Source organism: Dreissena polymorpha, chromosome 8 (genome assembly GCF_020536995.1).
Source record: "Dreissena polymorpha isolate Duluth1 chromosome 8, UMN_Dpol_1.0, whole genome shotgun sequence".
NCBI classification, from domain to species: Eukaryota; Metazoa; Mollusca; class Bivalvia; order Myida; family Dreissenidae; genus Dreissena; species Dreissena polymorpha.
Window position 1 is genome coordinate 72,050,751 of NC_068362.1, and position 22,568 is coordinate 72,073,318.

At 35.6% G+C, this 22,568-nt stretch overlaps 1 protein-coding gene across 4 annotated transcripts in view; it reads right to left on the reverse strand.

The window, feature by feature from the left end:
- Window positions 1–18,313, reverse strand: part of LOC127842172 (pseudouridylate synthase 1 homolog) — a 36,140-nt gene extending 17,827 nt beyond the window's left edge. Inside the window, exons 1-7 of one of the 4 annotated variants that reach the window (XM_052371527.1) lie at window positions 18,186–18,313; window positions 11,086–11,164; window positions 8,863–8,919; window positions 7,015–7,094; window positions 6,112–6,205; window positions 3,375–3,445; window positions 1,123–1,190 (exon numbers count right to left, since the gene is read on the reverse strand). In XM_052371527.1, coding sequence (XP_052227487.1) covers window positions 1,123–1,190; window positions 3,375–3,445; window positions 6,112–6,205; window positions 7,015–7,094; window positions 8,863–8,919; window positions 11,086–11,148 — 433 coding nt within the window. In that variant the 5' untranslated portion in view covers window positions 11,149–11,164; window positions 18,186–18,313. Of the gene's footprint in view, window positions 1–1,122; window positions 1,191–3,374; window positions 3,446–6,111; window positions 6,258–7,014; window positions 7,095–8,862; window positions 8,920–11,085; window positions 11,165–18,185 lie in introns of all 4 variants that reach the window. The other 3 variants (XM_052371526.1, XM_052371530.1, XM_052371528.1) reach the window with 3 other exon arrangements.
- Window positions 18,314–22,568: the final 4,255 nt, after the last annotated feature.

Consider the following 22,568-nt stretch of genomic DNA (forward strand, 5'->3'; position numbering starts at 1 on the left):
ACATGCATGCCAAATATGAAGTTGCTATCTTCAATATAGCAAAAGTTATTGCAAAATGTTAAAGTTGGCGCAAACCAACCAACAGACCAACCAACAGACCAACAGACAGGGCAAAAACAATATGTCCCTCACTTCTATTGTGGGGGACATAAAAATCGAAGAAAATGCTAATTTTAGAAATTCAGCAGACGACATTTTAGCAGACAACAAATTTCCCAGCATGCAAAGGGTTAACCCCCCCCTGAAATTCCTAAGCTTCAGAGAAGTTCATTTACAAGCATTAAAAAATGAAAGTTTCTAACTTGTACTGTAAGTATTGCTGTTTAGATATGATTTATAATTTTATTGAATTTTCTTAGTGTTTGTTTATACTCATCAATGTCTGAAAAACATTCTGTATTCAACAGTTCAATTGAGGAAGCCATATAGGCAACTTGTGTTTCTGTTTTCAAAACAAAATCTTTGTCTGATTCCCTCTATGTGATATGAGGGGACACTTGTTTTCAGAACATCATAAAAACAAAGTAATATTGTATATGTATTTTACAAAAATATTTTGTGACATGTCAAAATTTATACAACTGATGTTACAACTAACAACTTTTCTACAAGAACTAAGTGAATTCCTGCTCTGAGAAAAAATGACCTAAGACTTGCTTTTTTCTTAAGATATGAACATTCAGCGTCAAAAATATTGCGAGCTAAAAATGTGTCCATATTTAGGACACAATTACCCTGCTTTTGCCTGAAAACTGAACTTGTGTTGGAAAAAAAATTAACATGGGTATTTAGGTGGGCAATTTCACATGTTTGATATGGTTGACTTTGTAAAGTTTCAGGCTGCTAGCAGCAATACATTTTGAAAGATATGTGTTTTTTGCTAAAAAGGGAACATCCAAACCTTAATACTGAGGTGCTCAAGTTTGCATGGTTAAATTGTTTCCAAAGTTTCATCTATCTAATACCAAAAACTTTTTAAATTACTGGTGACACAAAAGTATGTGACTTTATAAGAGAAACAGGAATAAATAATAAACACTATAAGACCACTCAATTAGAAGAAAAGTTTCATAAATCTATAAACAGATGTTAGCAATATTGACAGAAAATGTCCGCACTCACCCATTACACGTATTTGATCTGGAAGTTTCTCGTTGATTTTGTCTACCAGGTTCTCAACATTTACACACATGTAAACAAAGAATGCATTACATTAGGCAAGGGTTGCATAGTGACAAAATATTTATATGATATAAGCGTTTTTAAATAGAACACCCATTTTTATTTTATTTAATTAAATGTTATTGAGATGTATTTATAATTTAAGCACAGAAACTCATAACTAGAGGATATTAGGAGAATTTTAAATAAAATGAAGTTTAAAATACCAGGGTTAAAGGAACTTGTTCAAAGATTTTTGTATAAAAAAAAAATGCCATGAAAATAATTTAATAACAAGAGCACTGCATAACTGGTGCCACGCTTGGCTGCGAAAGCTTGTCAGATTTTTTTTTATAAGTCACAGTGACCTTGACCTTTGACCTAGTGACCCAACAAGAGATGTGTTTGTCAGAAACACAATGCCCCCTACTGCACCGCATTGAAATAAAATTTCTATTTATCATATGGCAGGTATAGAAATCATCTCCCTTTAAAGGTTATTACTTCCCTTGAATTTTGTCCAATCCAAACGGGGGGGGGGGGGGGGGGGGTCTCACAGTCAATTATGACCATGTCAGACATCACTGACAACCAAGGCCTGTGGTTTAAAAGAGATCATAACCAGAGTTGATCATGTATCTATGGAAATAAGTCCACAGGTATGTAATGAACATCAAAGCAATTCACTCTTGAAGTAATTATATATGATTTATAAAAAAAACTTTGAAAACTCAATCATTTGGGTTATAAATAATCAAAATAATAAATCTGTACAGTAACTGTGAAAAGAACTTCAATTCTTGGTAAGGAAATATATAATATGAGATTAATAATTATGTAAATTATTTCCCTTGAAAATAATTGTCTGTAACAAATTTCTATTTTTAGTAGCAAATAATTAAAAGCCACTATACTGTGACTGTAGATTCACCACTCAAAATGTGCAGCTCCATGAGATACACATGCATGCCAAATATATAAAGTGGCTATGTTCAATATTGAATAATTTTCTCCTTTTTTAAAGCTTATTACTTCCATTTAATCTGTATTTTTTACCATAGACCGTAAAGGATGACCTTGACCTTTTACCACAATGTGTTTGTCAGAAACACAATGCCTACTGCGCCGCTTTGATTTATTTAACAAAAATATATACATGGGCAGGTCAGATAACTATGTCCATTTAAAGCTTATTACTTCCCTTGACTTTGTTTTTTCGACCCTAGACCTTGAAGGATGATGTTCACCACTCAAAATGTGCAGCTTTATGAGATACACATGCATGCCAAATATCAAGGTGCTATCTTCAATATTTAAAAAATTATGGCCAATGTTAAGGTTTTAGCACGACGCCTACGGCGGACAACGAGCTGGCTATGACAATAGCTCGGGTTTTCTCTGAAAACAGCCTCGCTGAAAATTATTTAATCTTATTTGGAACAGTTTTAAATAATTCTAATAACAAGGGATAATATAAAATAAAAAAAGGGCACATAACCTCAGGTTTGGGCCTGGGACCTGTAGAAGCAAAAACAATTGTGCTACCACTTGCCCATGCAGAAGACTTTTGAGTCAAGTTCAGATTAAATGCTATGTTGGTAATGTACGTTTTTGTTACAGTAAATTATTGATGAAAGCTTGTTCCATTATAATACACACATTTTCTTTGGAATATGAACATGACAATTACTTCTAGAACAGTTTGTTTGTCAATATGAGAATAAGTTCCTTATAAAAAAAATAAGTTAAATGCGTTCCAATTCTTTTATGTTTCGTGAAAACCATGATAAAGTTCTTCTGTATCCAATACTCTCTTTATATTCTATTTCTTCTACGGTATCATTCCAACCTAAATATCACGTAATCGACATTATCATATAACAAAAAGCAATGTTTTATAAATCAACATTTTGTTGCATGACACATTTAAACTGATCTTATAAATGTGTTCTAAAATGGCAATTTTATAAAGCTCAGTTATACAATAGGTTGTTTATCTGATGAATCTTACTGCAGTTATAGGATTAAAGGCTTTAAATGGCTACTGACTGATGTAATTAAAAAAAAAAAATTTCACATTTTTAACGGACAACGAATTTTTGACATGGTAATCCAGTAATTAGAAAAAATGGTTGAAGGTCTATAATCAATATAAGACTGTAAACCAAACAAATCTAAACCTTTCACCTTTATGCATAAAATAAAATCTACATATCTTTAGAGAACACACATTTCCAGCTGCTGACACACCCTTGTCTGTGCGGGCAGCTCTCTGAAAGGACATCTGGAACAGAACAACAGACAGTAAATAAGATATTCATTAAATGTGAACAGAACAACAGACAGTGAATGAAATATTCATTAAATATGAACAGAACAACAAACAGTTAATGATACATTCATTAAATATGAACATAACAACAGACATAATGAGATATTCATTAAATTTGAACCGAACAACAGTCAGTGAATTAGATATTCATTAAATATGAACAAAACAACAGACAGTGAATGAGATATTCATAAAATATGAACAGAACAACAGACATTGACAGAGATATTCATTCAATATGAACAGAACAACAGACAGTGACTACGATATTCATTAAATATGAACAGAACAACAGACAGTGAATGAGATATTCATGAAATATGAACAGAACAACAGACATTGAATGAGATATCCATTAAATATGAACAGAACAGACAGTGACTGAGATATTCATTAAATATGAACAGAACAACAGACAGTAAATGAAACATTAATTATTTCAAGAGTGAAACTGTTATATCTTCATAATAGTTGAGCCTCGCGCTGGGAAAATGGGGCTTAATGCTTGTGCATAAAGTTTCCTCCCAGATTAGTTTAGTTATTTAAGCTCAATTGCAACAAAGCCTCAGGCTTATTTAAACGCTCTCAAGTCGATTTGCTGAGTCTCGAACATGTACTTGGTGTCTTTGTGAGAGATCTAAAGAACGCTTTCACAGTGGGGTATCGAACCCGTGACCTCCTGGTCGCTATGTGGAAACCATATCAATTACAACATGGTGACCCAGATTAGCCTGTGCAGTCTGATTCATTCGATAAACAAGATGTGTTTGTGAAACACTATGTCCCCGTATATGACGTTTGACCTTGAAGGATGACCTTGACCCTTCACCACTGAAAATGTGCAGCTCCATGAGATACACATGCATGTCAAATATAAAATTGCTAGCTTCAATATTGCAGAAGTGACATTACATGAGCAATTTTGACCCATATATTTGACCATGAAGGATGACCTTGACCTTTGACCACTCAAAATGTGCAGCTCCATGAGATACACATGCATGCCAAATATCAAGTTGCTATCTTCAATATTGCAAAAGTACTCATAAAATGAGCGATTTCGGCCACATATATTTGACCTCTGACCTTGAAGGATGACCTTGACCTTGACCTTTCACCACTTAAAATGTGCAGCTCCATGATATACATATGCATGCCAAATATCAAGTTGCTATCTTCAATATTGCAAAAGTTATTGCAAATGTTTAAGTTGGCGCAAACCAACAGACCAACCAACCAACAGACCAATAGACAGGGCAAAAACAATATGTCCCCCACTACTATAGTGGGGGACATAAAAATGATGACTTATTGTTGATTTTAAGTTATATGTCTGATCATATAAACAATAACTGCTATAAACTCTACTGACCTTACCTATTAAAATGTCAGGCACTTTTGAATCAGGTAGATATCAACACAGCAGTTTGATAAACTGTAGTTTAAAGGCTAAACAGGGGTGTCAATTGCCCCAAATTTGAAATCCGGAAAATTAAGCCGTAGGATAAAGGGAAGAGAGGGCCCAACCCCACAAGCCCTAGCTTTTTGTTCTTTTTTATAGTCTTTCTAGGTGCAATTTCTGGTGGGTACAATGCACAATTTTATAAACCAAACCATCCGTAACACCGCAGGTGTATTTGTCATTCTAAACAAATGATATTAAGAACTTCGAAATTAAATTAAAATCGAAAAACCAGCATATCCGAAAACGACTGTCCGAAAACATGTCACGATACATCATTTGCAAATGAAATAAAATATGCATATCGTTTGACTGCAGCAAAATAAAAACCAGTAACAAGTAACCTTGCAAATACGCAGTCAATATATAATTTGATTAACATATTGTTTTAAAATATGATATTGCAGTGCTTTACTTAGCCAGTTACTGCTCATGTCAGTGCCAGCCGCTTACCAATCAGAAATCAATAAATAAAATCGGTACCAAGCGCAAATGTCCGGAATGCCGACGATGCTATAACAATATTCGTTCTGAAATGATTCCGCACTAAAATAATTTTGTCCCTACCCCCACCTGCCTTAAATAAACTCATCGGATTTACATTCACCTCAAAATCAACAGACGGCTCAAATCCGGATTTCCGGAATAATCCGGAAAATTGACACCCCTGCTAAATGCTTGATACATAATTAAGCAGAAACTTGAATCAGCAAGCCTGTAATTATCCATGTTGGCTGGCTTATTTGAGAGCATGGGCAAAAAAAAAACACATGGAAAGTATGTTCATTTAGAAATGGTTTAACACTTTAGATTTCCTTTTCTTGCCAATGAAAATGTGAGAGTACAATAAGTTTTCTGACCACTGTTACTTGACTGTTTAATGATATGAATGTTTACAGTTGCTTATGGAAAGTGAAACTGGATGAGTGCTGCCAATATGTTGAAAAAATACAAATAAACAACAATTTAAACAGCCTATTCTTTGCTTTTCCAAACTAGCCAATGAATAATAATTGCTATTAAAATTTGCATTTTGCGACAATTTTTTCTTCATAAACCCAGTACATTATCAAACATGAGACAAATTCTTATATTGTACAGTATATTTGTCAATTCGAAGCCAAAGACTTAGACTTGTACCACACTATGTGTGTACCTTCCAGATGTTGTCATGGTGATCCTGGGGTATAACGCCCGCCTCCAGCAGACCTCTCACCAGCTCACCCTCCACCGTGGGGAAACCTGGGTTACTGAGAAAATAATGGCTGTCTATCAACCCTTTACATCGGGAAACCTGGGTTACTGAGAAAATAATGGCTGTCCACTAAACCTTTACTGCTCAGTAATGAATTAAAAATGGGTACATGCAACCAGCATACAACCAAAACAGCCTGAGAGTAACTTGCAGTCTGCTGTGGTTTCAGTCTGTTTGATGCTCACATGCTGTTTGCTGCTCACATGCTGTTTGCTGCTCACATGCTGTTTGCTGCTCACATGCTGTTTGCTGCTCACAGGCAGTCATGATTTTATGATAGTTGCATACAGCCATTTTCACTTTGCTTCTGTGCCAGAAAGGGTTAGACACACAACATGAGCAAGGCACATTTATCAAATTAGCCAATGGCTTCAAAAAACACTGTGACTCTTTTCAAATACATCAAGTACTAGTCCTTTTCAGGAAACATACTCAAGAGAAACGTACAAGCCTCGTTATGAGAAAACTGGGCTTACTCCATGTGCATAAAGTGTTATCTAAGATTAGCCTGTGCACAGGAACAATACTTTCAGCTTAAACTGGATTATTGTTTAGATGAGACTTTATTTAAATAAAATTCCCCAAAAAGCGGAAAGTGTCATCCCAGAATAGCCAGTGCTGACTGCATTAAGCGCAGACTGAGAACGAGACTCATTTAAGCCCAAGGCTTTCAATGTACCTAAACCTAAATAGGTTGAAACTAACTATGTTTAGAATATTACTGATCACAGTTTAAATGTATACACCTATGCTTAAATACATGCAAAATCATCTGGAAATAAAGCTTGTATTATTTAAACATACATTTGCAGTCCGTAATAGCCTTTTCCATTGTATGCAATAACCACAGCAACCTTTCTCTTCCTGTCCTCCACAAAGTTACTCTAAAAACATAATAATATTTAAGTGAAAACAGTGTTTTTCCCAGGCCGTTTTAGCATGGCGCGGCGCCATGCCCTTTTTTGGTGCGCCACGCTGCCCCCTTTCAAAGCCATTTAGCGCCACGCTGCCCTTTCCAAAGGCCGCCGCCCTGCCCATTTATGAGCAGCCGCTGTTTTCCGCCCTTATTGATAACATCTTAATTGCCCCTTGACCAAACTTCTAAGCCGACTAGTATCAGATTATGGTCCCAAGGCAGCGGAGATTTGCGCGGTTGTAAATAAGTCATGCGTTAATAGCCCCGTGTCAATATCAATCGATAATGTCAGAGGCTATGTTATACCAAGAGTACTAATCGGTCGGTGATGTGTACTCCTCCATGATAAAATAGTGCACTGTTACTTCGGAGACTTTTGATGAAAACCTCGATGTTATCCTCGTGGAAATTGTGCATTTCATACATAATTCAGTTATATCAAAACATATATTTTTACGCATATTTACATTTAAAAACACAAACACATTAATTCTTTATCCTTATCGTCTTTAAGATTATTAATAATTGAAATAATTACTGAGACGTATACTAAGTAAACAAAACGCGAATCGCGTATCAGGTGATTTAACCTTTCTATGCGCACCTGTCGCTTAAATCATTTCAACAAGATGGCGGATATACAAAATGAAATTGTTACTTGGCAAAAAGGGCAAATAACATCGTAAACAATCAAATTAACGATGGAGATCATACATTTAGAAGGAAATAATGAAAGTCTGTGATAATCAACGATGCATAAAAATGTTTTAGATAGCAACAACATATTTATTTGTAATTTACTCAGTGGATGTATGTCACGGAAACGAGTGTTTGCATATTGTTAGCAATCAGTTTACTCGCAATGTTAAACATCTGACAAGATTAGCGTAAGAAAATGGGATAAGACAAACATGGTTTCATTTATATGTTAGTGCATCTGTGTATAATCAGATTCACATGCATATATTGCTGTATTATGTTTGTTGTGCTGTACAGTGTATTGAAACAGCATGAAACTTAAATGTACATTGCAAGGTAAATATATTAATATAAAACAAAGTAAGTTAAATACATGTACATCAATTACCATTAAATGTGCTTGTTTATATTATTTTTTTTCCACAACTGCCTCTGATGCGATTAAATTTCCCTAATTCAGGTATTCACTGAACGATTTTGCCCTTTTTGCCTAAACTGCATGCTAAAATGCCCTTTTTGAAAGTAATGCGCCATGCCCCTTTGCCCTCCTGGGAAAAACACTAAAACATCTACAAATCTTCAAATCAAATAAAGGTATACCTTTGTTATTTCAGTTTTCAACTATATATTTAATTTTGTTTTATATACATGTACATGTACACAACAATTAAGCACATTTTGTGCTATTCTAATTTGGAAAGGCTTTCGTTCTAATACAAGTACTGGTAATTATATTTGCTATATCTGAAATGTTTTTGTTTGTTTGTTAGAATTGTTAACCAACGCACACTTCTTGGGTAAACATGTTTTACCAGCACTAAGTGCACATTCTTCTATGCCAGAAAACGATAACTGCCCAACTTGAATTAGCGATAGGAAAAGAATGGCCATATAAATAATTTCATGACTTGAATCCCAGCACAAGTTATGACACTGAGCCTGGAACCAAATCCACAATCTTTTGATTTGCAGACATGTCTTGTGACATGTGCTCTACTAACATAGCTGGCTGTCCAGTAACTGGACATGTAACTTGCCTTGCTTGTTCCATCTGCAGCTCTCTTATCTCCCACCTTGGCTGCACTTGGCGGCAACTGGAAATATAGAGATTTAGAGTATTCAGAAACAGTAAAGCATATTATCACATGGACAATTTCAATATTAGAATTAATGATTAAATGTTATAATTTATCAATTTATTGTAAAACTCTCAAGCTGTTTGAACCAAGAGTAGACTTCAGTTTAACAAGCGAATGTTTGGTATGCATTAAATGATAATGTTATAACAAATGTTTCGCGCTCAAAGACATATACCCCCCAAACAGGGCTTCAAACTAGTTACCCCAATATCAATAGGGGTCATCTTCTGTCCAAGGCCAATGCACATGTGAAGTATCAAGCCAATCGGACAATTCGTTGACGAGTTATTGATCTTCATCTTCAGACTTATTGTGACTGTGACCTTGACCTCGTGACCCAGATTACAAAAGAGGTCATCTACTGTCCAAGGTCAATACGAATGGGATATATCAAGCCAATCATTGAAGAGTTATTGATAAGAACCGCTTTTCCCACTTGTTGTTCCAGTGACCATGACTTTTGACCTAGTGACCCCAATTTGAATAGGGGTCATCTACTTCCAAGGCCAATGCACATGAGAAGTATCAAGCCAATCGGTGAATCAGTTGACGAGTTATTGATTGGATTTTTTTTCACATTTAGTGTGTAACAGTGACCTTGACCTTTGACCTTGTGACTCCAATTGCAATAGGGGTCATCTACTGCCCAAGGCTAAGGCACATGGGAAGTATGAAGCCAATCGGTTTATCATTATTGATGGGAAATGATTTCACATTTAGTGTGTAACAATGACTTTGACCTTTGACCTAGTGACCCCAATTTCAATAGGGATCATCTACTGTCCAAGGCCAATGCACATTTGAAGTATAAAGCCAATCGGTGAATCAGTTGACGAGTTATTGATAGGAAACTATTATACTCTTAATGTGTAACAGTGACCTTGACCTTTGACCAAGCGACCCCAATTTCAACAATGGTAATCTACTGTCTAAGGCCAATACACATGTGAAGTATCATGCCAATTGGTCAATTGGGTGACAAGTTATTAATCAGAAATTATTTTCACACTTAGTGTGAAAGTGATCTTCGACCTAGTGACCCCAATTTCAATAGGGGTCAACTACTGTCCAAAGCCAATGCAAATGTGAAGTATCAAGCCAATCGGTCAATTGGTTGACGAGTTATTGATCAGAAATGATTTTCACTCTTAGTGTTAGTGATCTTGACCTTTGACCTAGCGACCCCAATTTCAATAGGGGTCATCTACTGTCCAAGGCCAATGCACGTGTGAAGTATCAAACCAATCAGTCAATTTGTTGACGACTTATTGATCGGAAACGATTTTCACATGAAGTGTGATAGTGACCTTGACCTTGACCTTTGACCTAGTGACCCCAATTTCAATTGGGGTCATCGACTGTCCAAGGCCAATGCACATGTGAAGTATCAAGCCAATCGGTCAATCGTTTACGAATTATGGATCAGACTGCTCTATCGACAGACAGATCGACCGACATTCAGCTAAACAATATACCCCTACTTTTTAGAAGAGGGGCATAAAAGACGAGAACTATTATCATTGTTAGGGTTCATGTGTGATTGCCTGATAAATAAAAAATTAACTTCCAGAGTCTAGACAAGCTTCATCATGTTAATATACAGCCACTGGCCTTAAATTAAGTGTGACATTTAAATTGAGCTAGGGACCAAGGAATAATGAAGTTGCAGTCAGGATCAAAATATGACATTGACCTTTTAGTGTGGCCTTGAACATTCGGGGCAAGTGATTTCAAAATTGTATGATGAGGTAAGTAAATTTAATGGTAAAATGATGCGTTTTTTAAGACCCAACAAGCTGTATTAATTCCAAAGTTGACCTTTGACCTCTTAGTGTGTGACCTTGGCCTTTCAGCTAGGGACGAATTTCTACATGTAAGACATTGACATAAGCATACACATATACACTTACCCATTGTTGCAGTACAGCTATCAAGCTTATGACAAATAGACTTCGACATAAATAAAACACACACAATATCCACAAGATTTAAGTTGTTCTTTTCACACAAGATTACTTTAAAAAGTTGATGCCAATGGGTATTTTGGAGTAAAATATAATTATATTTTAATAAAAGAATTGCACCATGAAGAAAATTGTATTTGTCTACACACAAAATTACCTGCTGGGCAATTTTAATTGATGACATGGTACTCTTCACAAACTCTGTGATTCTTCTCCACATTGATTATGAGTAAGCACTGAAAATAAACAATTTGATCATGTACTGTAAAACTTCTTGGACCCGAGGTCCCACCTGGATAATGGAATTGCTGCAGTAATAAAGGGTCTGGAGTTATCAAGGTGTCCGTATATTTCCTTCCCCTTAGCCTTATTTGGTAATGAAAAACTAAAATGTCAGTGTGAGAGATTATCAGAGAAAATATAATTGTTTGCCATAAATATATGGCAAGGATGATTATACCTTGTTTAAACAACACATGAAAAACAGCTATTATTATATGTTTTAATGTATTTACCTATGTTTAATATAATATATAGAATAAAAAGTCAGAACATCCAATTGTTTTTTTGGGGCTATAATTTAAGTTTTATAATTTCAGTCTTATAATTAAACTTTGTTGAGATTAAATCCATATACATTAATTCATATAATTGGTTTAAAGCTTTTAAACAGTCCACCATCAACATCATTCCCTTGACCGGTCTGACAGTTCCGGAGAAATGAGGAGCAACGACACAGAAATCCTCAGGTCTGTTGCGGGCTGCTAATAATTCATCCAACATGTGGGACATCCAATCTTTCACACTGTCCATCCAGCTTTTCCTCTGATGGCCTGGACAGTGACCTCCTTCTAGCTTGCACTTAGCACAGTCTTTCACAGAGAGTTATGTATTCCCATGAACTATGTCATTTTGGTAAAAGTAAGTCTAAAAATATGCCAAAAGAATGTGTTCCAAAGAATTATATCTTTTTTAAATTATAATTATGTATGTGTATAAATTCACCCAGTTTATGCATTTCAAAGAACTACAGGTGTTTCTTTTTTGTAAAAGTGTTTACAAACAAACATATATATCAACACAATCCTTCCATCAAACAGTGGCCCAGATAATTATTTAGGATATAGGGTTTTCACCCTATGATTTTGAAAAATAGGGTGATTTCATTCTTGAAATAGGGTGAACTGAGTTATAAAACGACACATTAAGTCAGATTGAAAACGCATGTATGTCGTCGTAAATTATTTGGTCAGACGCTTTATTTAACTATGAAATCTAGTCCGCAGAGTGTTTTAATAACTTTGACTGTTATTCATTATCCAGGTGCTTGCTGAATGAAAACACGCCTCGTTACAAAAATACTTCAAAAGAGAAAATACCGAAAATGAGAAAAGCATTTCCGATCGGAGCCATTGTATTGTACACATCCCATTTGACGAATTTGCGTAAAAGTCAAATTGGTTGCGTTTTCAATACGCATTATATTGTATTTCTTTGCGTTTTTAAACATTTTAATAGGGTAAAAAACGCAGATACGCAGCTTATCTGGGGCACTGATCAAAGGGGGTAAGTTGGATAGGATTGGGGTGGGCATCTTGAGGCTTAATAACTAATACAGCTGGTATGACTGCAGATACACTGAAATGTAATGTGAGCTACTAAAGTCAGTTAACCAGTCCCGTCTCATAACCAGTGCTGGCAAACTTCTAAATTGTAAGGCTTGTACGGAGAGAGTACGTTCAGAAACTTTATTTTTGTCTGTAATGTCATGTAATGTTATGATTTCTTCGTCAAACAAATGCATGTTCACAAAAATTGGTTGAGCTCTTGGTCAGCAAGAGCTTTTTGTTCCAAAATTGGGTTTCAGACCAAGTGATTGTCGTACATTTCTTTTTTAAGAATGAACAGTTGGAGGTATTTATTTTGTTGTTTTGTGGTACAAATACTAAAAGGTTAGTGTTATTGTGTGTACTCATCCATATTTTATTTGTTACAGCCATCCATATGACTTTTACTACCATTTAAGGAAAAAAAAAGTTTTGTAAAGGGTACTAGCTAACCATTTCCTGTTCACTTGATGTAAAAACTTGGAGGCCGTATAAACATTACCATAAATTCATGCATGCTTTGCAGATTTGCATTGTTCAATTTGTTGTGCACTGTCTATATATGAACATATAAGTAATAAAATATATTCACAATAGTTTCTCCATTATTAACAGATGGTGTACAATGCCATCTGGCATGCATCATCCTCTTATCCATATATATACTCATACCAAGTTTCAATGAAATCCGCCAAAGCACTTCCAAGATATGGGTCCGGACACAAAAGTGAGCATTTTTTCAAGATACAAAGGGCCAAAACTCCGTTATTAACAGATGGTGTACAATGCCATTAGGCGTGCATCATCCTCTTATTCATATATATATATATATACTCATACCATGTTTCAATGAAATCCGCCAAAGCACTTCCAAGATATGGCTCCGAACACAAAAGAGCCGGACGGACGGAAAGACGGACAACGCCAAAACAATATCCCTCGGCCTATAGCGGGGATAACAAAGATTAACATGAACCTTAATCCATAACCACACAGTTATGTATGTTTTTTAATGTTTTTTTTTGTCTGTTTAAACAATTTGTATACATGAGTTTTCTCATAACAAGCTATTTCAACAGTTGCCTAGAGAGAACATGTTTATATTTATATTTGTCTTGATAGCTTGAAGTAATCTCATGCGTATGACTTACATACTGTTTGTGTGCACATATTAAGTGTTTTATCTCTTGCATGTTTCTTTTATCTAGTGCGTCTAGGGTATATGAAGAGGTAAAAGGATTGTGTCTAGCAATTACCGGTAATGTCTCCTTTTGTCACAAGGCTTTTGGAAAGTCAACTGCAACAAGATGGAAGCTGATGTTAAGCTTTAAGGAGGAACTGCTGTTTGGAGAATTTTATTTACATTTTATTTCACATCATGATCTCTTTTGCACCACTTAATTCATTTGCAGAGGTATTGCTGTTTTGTGCATATTATTTACACCAAACGTTATTTTTCTACAAAATATATGATAATAAATGATGGTCCTTTATGTCTTGTTCATGATAAACAAGTTTGTTTTTTGCTATTGCTTATTTAGCCTTTCAATGCTGTGTTCTAAGATTTGGATAATGTGTCAATGGATTGGATTGAAGAAACAATTATTCAGCATTGAAAGTGTTATGTCAACAGGCTGTTGACTTGTTAGAAATAAAACTGTAGCATTCTTACTTTTATCATGTTGTTAATGTTAACCCCACATTCTGGAACAATTTCTCTATACCTTTTATGTACACAAACTGTCAAAAACTACTTTGAGATCACCCTCTATTGCACACATCTATATAAACAAGAGGGCCAAGATGGCCCTAGTTCGCTCACCTGAGAGGAGTCGGTTCATTTAATCTTTACCAAACGTCAAACTTGACCTAGATATTGTCCAGACAAACATCCTGGTCAAGTTTCATCATTATTGAACCAAAACTCTGGCGTATGGAGTGTTTTTGTTTTTGTAAGACTTTACCTGGTGACCTATATTTTGAGTTGACCCCCCTTACCAAACATCAAACTTTGCTTACACAAAAAAAAATATTTTGACCAAGATTAATAAAATCTGAAACAAAATTGTGACCTCTAGAGTGTTTACAAGGATTTTGTATAATATAATGAAAATTTGGACAATATAAGGGCAATAATTATGGCATTAATTATGCGATTTTGCTCATTATCAAACTTGACTGAGATCTTTCAGGAACTTTCATAAAGAATGCTTGAGAAGTTTGAATGCTAGAGTGTTTACAAACCAAATGTCGGGACCATTTGCGAAATCATCTGAGATATATATAAAACCAATCTTTTCACCAAGATTCATGATGATTGGGCTAATAATGTGACTTCTAGTGTGTTCACAAGCTTTTTTTTACAATATAAATATAAGAAAACAGCCCCCCGGCAGCCATGCTATTCAACTGACCGGATCCATTTTTTAACTCAACTCTTGTATCAAGGAAACAAATGTTCTGACCAAATTTCATGAAAATTGGGCCAAAATGTGACTTCTAGAGTGTTCACATGTTTTCACTATATACATATAGAGAAAAATGCCCCGCCCACTGGCGGCCATGTTTTTCACCGATCTGGACCATTTTCGAACTCGTCCGAGATATCAATAAAACCAATGTTTTGTCCAACATTCATACGATTGGGCAAAAATTGTGACTTTTAGTGCGTTTACAAGGTTTCTCTATAGCCAAATAAGGAAAACTGCCCCGCCCACTGGCCACCATGTTTTTCAACGGACCAGAACCACTTTTGAACTCAACCAACATATCATTAAGACAAACATTTCCACAAAGTTACATGGAGATTGGGCATGAAAAGTGACTTCTACAGTGTTTACAAGGTTTTTCTTTTTTTTGACCTAGTGACCTAGTTTTTGACCTAGCATGACCTAGTTTCCAACTCAATAGAGATATCATTGGGACAAATCTTCTGACCAAGTTTCATGAAGATCGGACAAACAAATGTGGCCTCTAGAGTGTTTACAAGGTATCTCTATAGCCAAATAAGGAAAACTGCCCAGCCCACTGGCAGCCATGTTTTTCAACAGACCAGAAACACTTTTGAACTCAACCAACATATCATTAAGACAAACATTTTGACAAAGTTACATGAAGATTGGGCATGAAAAGTGACTTCTACAGTGTTCACAAGTTTTTCTTTTTTTTGACCTAGTGACCTAGATTTTGACCCGGCACGACCCAGTTTCGAACTAGACCGAGATTTCATTGGGACGAAGCTTCTGACCAATTTTCATGAAGATCGGACAATAAATCTGGCTTCTAGAGTGTTTACGAACAAATGTGGACGGACGGACAGACGACGGACAAAAACCGGTCACAAAAGCTCACCTGAGCAATCAGGTGAGTTAATAAGATATGTGTGTTGGTTAAGGGTATCATGTTTAAACAGTGGCTTTTTCGTGTTTTGCTTAAAAATGTTTACAAAAACATTACACGTTTAAATGAAGTCAATATCAACAGAATCCATTTAAGTTCATTAAGTAACGTTGTTGCAAAGCTTATTAAAAGCTGCTGAAAGACTTGTGTTTGTATCATGTGCGCCAGATGGCCCTTAATCACAATACCGTAAACATAGCAATACACCATGTACGGAATATACATAAAATAATTTAACTTGTGTCGGCACGAAGTGCTTGGGAAAATTTTCCCGCCATTTGTTGCATTTGCAATATGCAGGGTTCGACATTAACTTTTTTAACCGCAAGACCGTCGGACCAGCTCCTCTTAAAATGTACTAGCCCGAACCTGATGTCTACTTGACCACAAATGACATAGTTAATGAACACAATTGTGTCATGTAACTGTTTAATCAGGATTTATCAGTAAATAATCAGTGAACACCAGATTTTTTTTTGATGCATAGAGTAAAACAATAAAGTAAAACATTTTTTTTGCTTTACTCCGTCAAATTCAATCCATGGGAACTGCCTCGATTTTCCATCTAGGATAAAATTGACATTTTCGTGTTTCTTCATATTTACGTTTCGTGTCAGTTTAAGCGTCGGATTCTTTTTTATTAACTGATTTGTCGGACGAAAATCTGAACTTGAACAAAGCCATTCTTTAAATTACATTCTCTTGTCTGCTACGCGAAAATGTTTACATTGACGATACCGATTTTCGATGCTCTACAGTTTTACGACACTGCAGAAAATCATTAATATTCATGACAACTTGACCAATGGAAACAAGCAATTTCTGCAGGAAGCTCTCCTTTGCGTCTAAAAATAGCAATGAATCATGCGAATGCTCCGCGTTTATTAAAATACACTAGTTTTGTTTTAATGTGAATAACGGATACTAGAGTAATTTTACACATTAAAAAATAAAGGTTTTCACAGCATTCAGTTATAGTTATATGAATCCGTATAGATTTTTTTATGTACGACCAATCGGACAAGCTAGCCCGCAGTTTTACTAGCCCGACCACCGGTCTTACTAGACAATGTCTGTCGGACGTGCCTTAGTGTCGAACCCTGAATATGCCCCGAATGGTCTTGAACATTCGACGCGTGTCTGCACGAAGTGCAAGAGGAAATTTCTGCGGTTTCTTCATCGGCATTCATTTTTAATTGAATAAACAGATACTTGTTTTGATGTACATCTTGTTAAGTAAAACAATAAAAAAAATTAACCAGTTTACCCTTATTGAACAATTGTGGGTTCGATATTAATTCGTCTTTGTTATGAAGTATTTCAGCATGTAAGTAGAAAAAGTTTAACCCAATAGTTTGAAAACGACGAGAACAATTAGTTTTAATATGATGTCACTGAGCAAATGGGATATGCACTGAATATAACTTCCGGAAATAATTACTACTTTCAGTTTGAATATGGGATGGCACTTATCTATCTATCTATCTATCTATCTATCTATCTATCTATCTATCTAATCTAATCTAATCTAATCTATCTATCATCTATCTATCTATCTATCTATCTATCTATCTATCTATCTATCTATCTATCTATCTATCTATCCTGTCCAACTCCCCTTGCCGGTATTATTGACAGGTGCGCAGTCAGTGCAAGATAAAAGTGTTAAAAGTGAATAAGTGAGAAAGATAAAAGTATGTTCGATTAATCATGCATGGTGAAGTGATTTAAGGTTAAAGCTGATAAGAACATATCAGCTTTGATGCTTTTAAAACGGACATAGACTAGAGATACCGTTTTTAAAAAGTTTAAAACAGTAACGTTTTAGTTTATTTCATTTCGTAAAACTGTTTAGAAAAATTTGTAAATACCCTAATACCCTAAGTGTTAGTACTTGATTTGGTTGGCTAAGATCTTAGCTTTGTTTACATGGGTAATTTACATCCTAATTAAAATAAGGGCTCGATTTTATTTAAATACGACTTATATTGTAGATATGAGAGTTTTCTTTCATCCCACGGAAGAGGAGAAAGGTGTCTCACGCATTTGTGAAAATTTGCAGCGCAAATGCAACAGGTGGACCGGAACTGTTCCACTGACTATCCGAAAAATATTTACCGAATTTTAGTACAATTAGTCTTAAAATAGCTTAGATTGCCGTGTCAGTACATGTTGTAAAAATATTAATTTCATACTTTAATCAATTTGTTTTTGCTGTGTTTGAATTGATACCGGAACAAATTGAAGTTACCTTTGACATTTACCTTAGTTATTAAATTTCAGCAACGTTTAATCACTGCATCGGCATGGGCGCAGCCATCTTGGATATTCATAGGTTACACTACAGGTGTTGAGCGCGTGGCCTAGTCACTAACCCGGCCCACTCTACTACCCCGGCCCACTCTACTACCCCCATCCCCTCTACTACGCCCCCCCCCCCCCCACCACTGGGAAAAATATATAAATGACTTAAAATAGTCAATCGGGAAGAGGACAACGACAACGAGCGAGGCATGGTATAATGGAGATAACCCTGGGTTATGGTTAGGGTTAGGGTAATGGTTAAGGTTCACCCAAAGACCTATAGATAACGTATTCTATAGGTCTTTGGTTCACCCTAACCCAAACCCGACCCCTAAACCTAACCCCCAATGCGCATTACAATACCATGCCTCGCTCGTTGTCGTTGTCCGCGCTAGTCAAACACTATCAAATAACACCAAACAACATTTTCAATCACTTTGAAGAAAAAAAATCTGATATAATATATTTTAACAAGGTAGGTAGATCTATCTCTTGACACAGAAAAAAACACATGTCAACATACAAGGTCATTAATTGCTTCTTCTGATTTTAATGTTTGGGGGGGGGGGGAGTTGTATTTCCCGGGGGGGGGGCGTTCTGAGAAAACTGTGCTTAATGCATTGTCGCAATCCGCACAGGCTAATCAGGGACGACACTGTCCGCTTTTATGACATTTTTTGTTGAAATGAAGGGCGAGGTATAAAACCCGGAAATATCAGGAAAACCCGGATTTTTTTTAGGTAAAACCCGGACAAGGTAAAAATAGTTATAAATGCATTATTATTCGTCTGATATTAATTATAATGGTACCGTTGTAAACAAGAACCTCCAAAGTTTCTAACAATGTAAATATTCTATGGTAGGGTCAGAGTCAGCCTGTAAATCGCGGTCAAAGGAGACCTATTTTACGGGTTTTTTACACACAAAAATGCCTAAAGGAAAACCCGGAAAAGGTTATAGTGGTTATACAAACATTATTATTAATTCGATATTAATAAAATACTACCTTTGTAAAGAAGATCCTCTAAGGTTTCTAACGATGTAAAAATAGCGTTTGTCGGTATCAGATTCGGGCTTTGAATCGCGGCCAAAGTCGGCCTATTGATATGATTTTTTTTACACAAAACAATGCCTTTAGGAAAACCCGGAAAATATAAAAGGGGTTATAAAAGCAACATTTTTCCAACCGACCATTATACATTATTTGGTACCGTTGAAATGGTATTCCTCCACCGTTTCTAGATATGAAAAAATATCTTGTGAGAATAGCATATTATTACTGCTAATTGCGACCGAAGTTGGTGTACATGTTATCTTCTTTAAAATGATAAGCTGTGTTTCCAGTAAAACCCGGATATGATAAAAGTGACTATAAAAGCATTATTTATTCGATATAATGGTAACGATGTAAAGATGATCCTCTTAGGTTTCTAAAATATGCAACATTAATGTTTTACAGTATCAGATTACAACTATTGTTAACATCCATAATTAGTATAAGTTCTATGATTGCTGGTGCCCAATTATGTTTACCAATCAAAGCGCTGAAGGCACTGAAGTTGTTCGCTATTGCATAATCTTAGACGCAGCTCAGTTTTGAAAATTATGTTAATTAAAGCTATCGCAAGTTTGAAATGATCACAACCCATTCAAATTCATAAAGAGTGTGTCTTAAAGCACAGGTCGAGATGTGGGTGCACTGTTTATCCTCACATTTATATTATAGAGATAACATAGACAAAATAACAACAATTTGCCTCTTTTTTCTCGATTGGTTGCTGCACTGGCAACCATCTTTAGAATTTGGGTTGCCATTCTTAAAAATAAAAAGCCTAGAATCATGTACATGTTGTGCTATATGTATCTAATATTTTATTTATTTTCTTATAATTATTGAGCAACAATTTTGCCGACATGACAGGCTTTTAATGATTCATGTCTTGTTGTGAGCCGGAATTGAATAATTTCCTAGGCCTAATTGATCCACATTCGCCAATTTGTATTCTATGTTTAATTGGATTGAGTTGTTTCAAGCTTTGAAAAAGCTAGTTGCCCTGGTTTTTAGCCCAACCGTAACCAACTTTTAAAATTGAGTTTCCCGGACTTAAATCTACTGGCCCAAGGCTAACAGGCAACCACTAAACCTGTAAGTTATTCAAGATGTAAGATCTGACAGTGTACTGAACTCATTCAATTTGCAAGTCTGAAGACATTAATGGAACCTTTTCACGTTTTGGTAAATTGACAAAATTAAACGATTTAATAATTTGGAGAGTTCTTTTGTTGTCGTTATATTTTTTCATACTACGAGGATTGTAAAGTATAAAATACATCTATGAGTACGGATGGCCGAGTGGTTTAAACGATAGACTTTTATTCCAGGGGTCAGTGTTTCGAGCCCAGTTGAGGGTAACTTTTTTTGTTTCTTTAAATGTATCATTTTTTTTAAATGGAGCTTTTAAGATCCAATGTTTATATTTATCAATATTAAGCATTTAATGAAAAATTGTGAAATGGTCCCTTTAAGAGGTTTACTTAAAAATGCCACAAGGTAAAAATTTAGAACTCATTGGTTGTTTATTTGATTTAAAAGTGATTTTGTTTATTTGCCTTGTCAGCGAGGGTACTTTGAAGTAATTATCACTTTTATCTTTTTTGTTTCAAATCATGGATAGAAAAGATAATTTAAGCTTCATTTTGGGAAAACTGGGTTTAATGCATATGCATTAGTTGTCATCCCAGTACCAGAGACTCTTTTTAAACGAAAAACATCATAAAATCAGAAAGTGTCGTCCTTGATTAGCGTGTGCGCACTGCACAGGCTAATCAGTGTGCACAGGACACCACTTATTTGCATTAAGCCTCGTTTTCCCTGAACGCACCCAATACGCATATATTTGAATGACAAACTGGCCAATATCGTAAACACTATTGATTACATACACACACTCGCTGTCTGCAGTGTACCAGTGATGAAGTATAAACAGGCAGATGCGGTGGTTATTGTTCTCAGCGTAGTTAAGAGCAGACTGACTTGAAAAACTTGCCCTTAACATTAGTTGTCCGCTAGCGCGAACAACAACAAATTGGGGAAAGTAAAGGGGTCATAATGACTCTCCAAAAGTATGCAAAAGTTATATAATGCAATATTGAAAGCGACTAGTACTACAACTTATACTAAATTCGGACGAAAATTACAGCTCACATCTGATATTGAAAACATATTACTTTTGCATATTTTAGGAACGTCATCAAATCCCCTTTAAAGAAATATTATATCCATTAAGTTTAACAATATAGCTTTTATAACCACTTTGATCTCTACTTAATTATACGTACGGAAAACAAAATTATGCATTACAAAATCTCAACTTCGGAAGCAATTACAGAAACTTCGTGTATAATGGCCTTGTTTTATACGTGCATATATCAAGTGAAAAAAGCATATCATTTGCATAAAATCCACCGCGAACATAGCCGTCGATTTGGTCCATCAAATCCTCGAGAAAATGAGTCGGGCTTGATTGATCCGAGCATCAAATTTAAATCTGCAAGCCAGCTAATCCTCCGCTCATTTCATAAATAAGCTCGACTTGATTGATCCGTTGCACATCGAATAAGCTAGGATCAAATTTGCAAGCGGCCATTTGACTACATACGGAACTTTATTCTTAACAAAACACGCAAACGAGGAAGGAAATATACATGTAGACTTTTTTTGCGTTGTTTATTCTGAATCGCTAAAATCATGCCGTTTTTAAAGTTTGATCTCCATTCAGGGAATTCAATCGCCATTGGCGATTTTGGCGATCGGTAAGGCTAATATAGAATTCTGTTTACACCTTATACACTTTTTATTTTAACTTTTTGTGAGCGCACTACGGTTCTTCAAACTGGTCTGCATAATTCTATGTAACGCCGCAAAAGCGCGTCGCCGCAAAAATGTGGCATGATTCCGTTTATGCGGCCACTTTATACGCATTAACGGGGTCACGTTTATGCTCCCACATTAACCCATTTATGCCTAGTGGACTCTCCCGTCCTTCTTAATTGGGTCAATTCATTAAAAAAATTAGGGATGTCTAGTATATTCATTTCTATATTTAGATTATTTCTTACAGAAATTCCTTTAAGCAAACAGCGTAGACCCTGATGAGACGCCGCATCATGCGGCGTCTCATCTGGGTCTACGCTGTTTGCCAAGGCCTTTTTTCTAGACGCTAGGCATAAATGGGTTAAGGATACCAAAATGTGTAATGCATAAAATTTAGCTGGTCTTTAGTATTTTATAGAACAATGCGCATCGCTATCAAAGAGTCTATTGTTGTTT